General features: G+C 38.9%; 1 protein-coding gene across 2 annotated transcripts in view; it reads left to right on the top strand.

The window, feature by feature from the left end:
• ZZZ3 (zinc finger, ZZ-type containing 3) overlaps nt 1–5960 on the top strand; it is a 33075-nt gene extending 27115 nt beyond the window's left edge. For both annotated transcript variants that reach the window (XM_009085046.1, XM_009085047.1), the window contains 3 exons: nt 1259–1393; nt 3931–4031; nt 4382–5960. In XM_009085046.1, the coding sequence (XP_009083294.1) occupies nt 1259–1393; nt 3931–4031; nt 4382–4526 (381 nt within the window). In that variant the 3' untranslated portion in view covers nt 4527–5960. The remainder of the gene's footprint in view (nt 1–1258; nt 1394–3930; nt 4032–4381) is intronic.
• The last annotated feature ends 1237 nt before the right edge of the window (nt 5961–7197 follow it).

Below are 7197 nucleotides of genomic sequence, written 5' to 3'. Positions count from 1 at the left end.
TCCTTTAATAAACTTACTAAATAATACAGAATCTTTAATCATCATGGATTCTTAAAAAAAATTTGAAATTGTGTGTAGGCTACATAGAAGAATTTTAATTCCTGTCTTGCAGTCGTTTCCCATACCTGAACGTTCCTATTGATGTAGGATCTGAAAACTGCTCTAGGTCAGTAAAGACTCATCACCTTGGAAAACAGGTGACAGCTACCAGTACAGCTGCTGCCATGGAATAGTTGCCTTGAAATGAGTGCCTGAATTAGAATTAGAACTTCTGTCCTTTGTATCAGCCTTTGTTGAAGGAAACTGGATGAGGAAGAACGGAGATCATGTCTCTCTTGAAAACGAGACCTGTGTGTTGTAAATCTCTTGTGGAGATGTACACGTTAGGGAGATAAACTTCTTCATAATTTATGAGAAAGAGCAGTCTGTGTTCTTAGCTATTACAAGATGAAGGAGTTGGATAACTCTGAAAGTTCTCCCCTTTCAGGCATGCAGTGGTGCCTTTCATCACTTTTTGTTCTTCAAGGTAAAGGTGAGCAGTTAATCCCATTAAGAATGACTGACTCCAAATAAAAACGTGTAATGGGACCTCACTGCTGTCTTGACTTTAATGGGTCTTTCTGTACAAAAATTATTTAAACTGTAAAATGGTTTTGGGTGTCATTTATTTCTAATATTTTCACAGCTTTGAAAGCACTTCAGAATAGTGATCATAACTATCCTAACAGTGGTGTTCATCCATCCCATTCCACAGTAAAGATCAATTGAGAAAACTGACTTCAAAATTTAGTTCTCGTGTATAATATCTGTTGCCCAGTGTCTAGAACTGAAATAAAGCAGCTGTGACTTAAACAAAAGCTCTGTCTTCTGCTCACAGTGTATGGACAAGTGGATTGTATGCAAATTCCCATTGGGCATCTAAGATGAGGAAAAAACCCATCCTAGAAATGGAAGTTAGGCACTGCTCTCTCCTTTATGCTGCAGCTAAGCTTTTTGCCAGAAGAAACTTGTTTGTAGGACAATGTGGGTTTTGTTTCAATGCAAATAATAAAATAATAGAAAAGAAGATCTAAGTTTGCTGTTTGCACTGCTTTGTGTTTTTTAAAATATTTCCCCAGCATGTTAGAATATATTGCCATCATTTTCTTAAACCTTATTAATCACACATAGTGATTTCTGGAGTGAATATGTGTCCTGCTAGTTATTATATTCAGAAAGTAAGAATGTTTCTCTGTTTGGTTTTTTTAACCTCCAACAGGATGAAGAGAGTATTCCAGTAACATATCGAGAGTTACCTGAATACAAAGAACTGTTAGAGTTTAAAAAGTTGAAGAAACAGAAACTCCAGCAGATGCATGCAGAAAGTGGGTTTGTGCAGCACGTGGGATTCAAGGTGAGCATCAGAGATGTCCTTCTGTTCTCACTGTGTGCATTGTAGAAGTTTTCCAGGAGAACATGGTTAGAATTCCCTGAGAAGATTTTGTTTAATACAGCAAGTTTTGTTCCTTTGTTCTTGTTCTCTGTGTCTGCTTTCCCTCATTTTGTTTGGTATAAACAGCCCAACTAATTCACTCTGTCTGACAGCTCAGGTTTCACTGAGTGCTGATGTTGTGTGGAAATGAATAAGCATTCTGTCTTTTCCTCACCATATTATGAAAATACAGCATGTAATAGAGCCTTGTTAAATCATTCTGGAATCCCATTTGACACTGCACTCTGCCGTGACAATGATTCATGGCAGTGATTCTCTGCTTATGAATTTGGAGTCATGTTGCTTCCACCTGAGGCCAGAGAAGGGACAAAGATTTTGAATAACAGTAATAGATTAATAATTTTTTTTTAACAACTTCACAGTCCTTTCAAGTAATAACTCACAGAAGTTGAAGCAAAGACACAAAATAATATTTACATAAAACTAAGAAAATAAACATTGAGTGAAGCTGATGTGTTGTCCCACTATCAGCCATCAGTAGGTGACATGAAAGGAAGGGCTTTAACAAAAATATTTTCTGGTTTGCAAGGGATTTTCTGTCTCACTAGTTGCTGTAACACCTTGTTTGGTGTTATGCAGCTGTGTTTATTTTCTAACACCCATTTATGTAAGAATGCAAAGATTAAAGTTCAGTTCAAAATGACTGTAGAACTAAGCCTCATCAGCTGATAGTGACAGATTTAATCATGCTGTTAGACCAGCAAGGTGCTTTTTATTTTTGTTGGTTTTAGTTAGCAGGGTGTGTTTGGTGTTTTGTTTCCTGGGGATTTTTTTAAATTACCATTTTCTTCCCCCAAACATCAAAACTTTAACGAGGCAGACTTCTAGATAACAAACTCTCTTGCTTTTTCTACAAAAAAAGTATTCTGAGAGGTAAAGTGGCATTGCACGGTGTCAAGCATCTGAAGTTTGAAAGTTTCTTTGCATTTGAATTTGATTTGATTATGCATTATAGTAAGCCATGAAATGAGGTGATGATGTGCTGTTTTCCCTCAGGAGTGCTGCCTGCTCAGGCCATGGGCTGGACTGACCTCACTAATAAGCAGCCATTGAGAATACTTTGGGTTCTGCATTGCCTTCAGCCTCATTTACTACACATTATTCAAACCCTGCTTTGAATATTGAATTATTGAATCCCTTGTGGGCTTTCTCTGGCTTTCATTGCTATAATACCAGAGCAATTTGCAAATACTTTTTTTCATTAGGAAGTGAAAGGCACAGTATTATTTCTGTTTCACAGGGGAGAGGGAAACTGGAGCACAGAAATTAAGGTCAAGGGTTTCCACTGTCTTAGTGCTCAAATTCAGATAACTGGAACTAGGTTGGTTTTTTTCTAAGCATTTAGCATTATTCTGAACTTGATATTTTCAAAGAACAGCTCTTGGTATGCTTAGTCCCTCATTACCAGCCCTCAAGCTCTGAAAGCCATCTGTGGAGGGAAGGGAGACAGCTGAGACAAATGGGTGTGGACTGTGTTTGTGACCCTGAGTGGATTAGTCCTGGCCAGGAACAAGCTGCAGTGCAAGTGTATTTCACAGATGCTCTAAGAGAACTCAGGTTCTGATAGAGGATGAGCTATGGGGGCACAGGCTTGTTTCCCACATTGCTTTTTCTTTTCAGTCCTGTCTCTGCAGGACTCTTCATAGTCTAGATTTTTGAAAAGTCTCCCTGCCTGCAAGTCCCATTTTCCTGGTTTCCTTTTTTTATCAAATATTTTTCAATTTCTGCCCCTCTTCCATACCATCATGGATTTTTCATCTAGCCTTGACGCTTCATTTGCGCTTTGTTCCCTCTTCCTCGTGCCACACTCTTACCTGCACTTAGCTGCTGTTGTGTTGTCTCTGCTCAGCTTTAGTTCTAGACTTCTGTTCCCTTCCCTGAACATGTCCCACATCCTTCCCAACCACATGGCTTTTAGTTCCAGCCCACCCATGATGTGTTACTGCATTTCCTGAGTTTTGAAAGTGCATCAGTCTGACCTGTTGTGCCCTGATCTGCAGCCCATCAGCAGCCTCCAGCCAACCTCTGCTGGTCTGGTCTTACTGCTTTCTTCTGCCACGGAAAGTCTGACATTTCGTATGGTTGAACTTAAGCTGTGGAAAGATCACATCCGTGTGCTGTGTCAGAGCAGTTCTTACAGCCACATGGGGACAGGCAGTTCCTGCAGACAGGGCTGGGGCTGTGTTTGGTGGACAGGGGAGTGGGAAGCAAGGTGAAGGGCTGATCAATCCTCAGGGCTCTGGAAGGGCCTCTCCTAGAGTATGAGGACTTTGTATCCATGACTACTCTGTGGTGTGTGGTGAGTAGAATTCGGCTGTGTTGGTTAGCAGGGATCTGTGTACACACATGTCTTTCCATGTGGCACATTGGTGTGTAGTGGTAGTAACATGAGTGGCTGCAGTTGCTGTTTTCTCAGTGCTCTTCCATCTGTTTCACAGTGTGATAAATGTGGAATTGAACCTATCCAGGGTGTTCGGTGGCACTGCCAGGACTGCCCTCAGGAAATGTCCTTGGATTTCTGTGATTCCTGTTCTGACTGGTGAGCAGCTTTTCTCCTTGTTACCTGTCATTAGAATCTCTCCACGACGTAATTGCTGTCTGTGTTGGAAATCTTTGCTCCAGCACAGGACATGTGTCCTGTGTTGGGTGAAGTGGAAAGTACTTTAGGATATATTTGGGGGAGATGTTTTGTAAGCAAGTTCTGGCTCTATAATTTATTTTTTTAATCAGTGAACAGACAGGTTTGGTACTGTTAAGTAGAGGGGGGAATTGTTCTTTATGAATGAATTGGCATTCAGTTTGGTATGAATCTGTTCATATGATCACTGTTTCTGAAAGTTAAGGAAAATATTTGACTTTTAAACTGTTATCTTTTTCTTTCCCTTGCAGTCTGCATGAAACAGAGATTCATAAGGAAGATCATCAGTTAGAACCTATTTACAGAGCAGAGACATTTTTAGACAGAGACTACTGCATGTCGCAGGGCACCAGTTACAATTATCTTGACCCAAACTACTTTCCAGCAAATAGATGACATGGGAAGCAGATGTACCATCTTGGGTTTACTGTCCTCTTTGAAAAGTAACAATGGCACCATTGTTAATTCTGTGCACATTTTGGAAAGACTCTGCTTTCCCTGAAATGTTGCTCACAGCATGACAGCTTCCTGGGTGTACTTGTCAAACTACAGCTTTGAGCTGTCATGGTTCTAGATCACTGAACAGCAGCTGAACATTCCTAGTGTGCAGAAGGTTTCACTGGGAGACTTTTCTTTCACCACATTAGTCACTTTTAGGTGGTGAATCTAAACAAAAGGAAAACATACAAAAGGGTGAGCCAGAAATGAGAGCACACATTAAAGATAGAGTAAATTCCAAAGGCTTTGAAGAACTCGGTTATAATGAGATCCAGAGGAGATGAAGTATTTATATAAAAACAGTTTAGTAGCTTGCAGTTTTGTTGTGAAATAGTTTTCAGCACAGTAACTGACTTCTTTAGGCAAGGTTTAACCAATGACAGTGTTTGCTTCTAGGATGTACTCTACAAATGCTCACTGTCTGGGCGGTGGTTGGTTCCAGCCTTTATTCAATCTGAGCTGCTTAATCACGTTGACTTTCAATTTTTTTAATTTTATTTTTTTTTAAACCACGATGAACTCTATTTACCAACAGTGAAGCACTACAGGGGGCAACTGTGGCATTGCTTCCTTAACCAGCTCATGGTGTGTGAATGTTATAAAATTGTCACTCAGATATATTTTTTAAATGTAATGTTATATAAGATGATCATGTGATGTGTACAAAATATGGTGAAAAGTGCCAGTGCTAGTAACTGTGTAAAGTCTCTTAATACTCAACATTAACTCCTTTAAAATAAAATACACAGCCTTCTGCCTCCGTATTTGGAGTTGTTAGTGCAACTCATCAAAGAAAACTGCCTAATATAAATCATATATATGGTAATAATTTTTCCTCTTTTGTAGTCTGCACAAGATCCATGAAAGATTGTATTTTTATTACTATTTAAACAGTGATTAAATTTAGCCTGAGCAGTGAGCAAGGGTTCACATGCATTCTTTTATACTGCTGGATTTTGTTGTGCATCATTTAAAACATTTTGTATGTTTCTTCTTATCTGTGTATACAGTATGTTCTTAAATAATGTTCAATTGTCAGGAGAACTGTGAGAAATAAACTATGTGGATACAGTCTGTTTATATATAGAATGCTTGCTGTGACTTCCTTTCTGTGTAGTTCTGACTTTTTACTCCAGATGGAAAACACGAAAAGGACATTTTTCTGCGCCATACCAACACTCAGAGTGCAGCTCTGCAGGATGCACAACGCCTCCCTCTGCTGGGCCTGTCGCTGGGGACTGGTGCTGCTCTGCACCTGCTACACACGTGTTGGCTTGGGCAGGATTGGCATTTCAGGTCTCATCTCCCACTGACTTCTTTGTCAGGTCACAGGAAATCCAGATTTTAGTAGCCTCGGTACACTGTATACCTTTGTCTGAGAAGCTTTGTACTTTATTGTGACATATTTTAGTTAATATATTTTTATTGAAATGTATAGCTTGTGATTGGAAAACACTTGGTTATGTTAGAACTGTGACAGATCTTCCAGTTGCTTTGAAACTAGAATACTCAGAGCAATTAGCTAGAAAACAAACTAATTTGACTTAAAAAGATGGCAATAAGAAGGAAAATTGATTGGCTGCACCTAGTAACTAATTATAAATTGATCACGATTACATTTTGCAATAACTTCAGGTGCAGCTATTTTTGGCTTCAGAAGAAAAGCATAATTTTAAGCATTTAGTCTCTTCAGAAGTTAATGCAGTACAGTTACTGAAACACTGAGCAAGTGTCATGTAAACTAATCTCCCATGTCCAGTATACTTAGGTAAATTTAATAAAGCTTAAAAAAATACAACATAAAAACTCACATGAGGTATTTTAATTGAAAGAAATGCTGCTCTGAGAGGCTCTCTAATACCATGGAAATGTGCTTTTCTCATCGTTCATGCTCTTTCTAGGAAACCAGTTGCTGAAGGTGTATTTTCAGGGGGAGAATCTGTGCTAATACTGGTTTTCTGTTGGTAACTTGAAAAAATTATTGGAAGAAAATAATGAAAGTGCATTAGAGAAGATAATTCAGTCATTAATTTGGGATAGCTTGGAAAGAACAAAAATTGTGATATCATTGGAATGAGATTGGAAGCAGAAGGATAACTTCAAGTCTGAATCACCCAAGGAAGAAGTGTCTTGGTTGGATAAGACTCTTTTATTGAATGTGTATAAATATTGCTGTTTCCCTGTGCATGCATATACAGCGATTTCTCTTGCATACATTATGAACATATGCAAATAGGTATCTAATGCACATACACCCAGTCAAGCATGGGGGTTTTGGGTTTTTTCCACAGAAAAGACAGAAGAAGCAGGAAGAAAAATTAAGCTGAAAGTGTCTGTTACATAATTTTTGCAATTAGATTAAAAAAAAACCCCAACAAAACAGCAGCTGCTTGTTGCCTTTGCTCCCATCCTGCACAGGTATGAGACTCCACACTTTATAACTTCTATTGGAATTAAAAATCCTAGAAAATACTTCAGGAAGCTACCCAGATGCATTTGCTACTCCTTGGTAACTCCAGAGTATTTTATTTTCTTAAAACACCCTCCAGAGCAGGCAGCAGCTGCTGGT

Source organism: Acanthisitta chloris, unplaced genomic scaffold (assembly GCF_000695815.1).
Source record: "Acanthisitta chloris isolate BGI_N310 unplaced genomic scaffold, ASM69581v1 scaffold33631, whole genome shotgun sequence".
Classification (NCBI taxonomy): domain Eukaryota; kingdom Metazoa; phylum Chordata; class Aves; order Passeriformes; family Acanthisittidae; genus Acanthisitta; species Acanthisitta chloris.
Note: the sequence above shows the minus strand (reverse complement) of the source record. Positions and strands in the feature narration are given on the sequence as shown.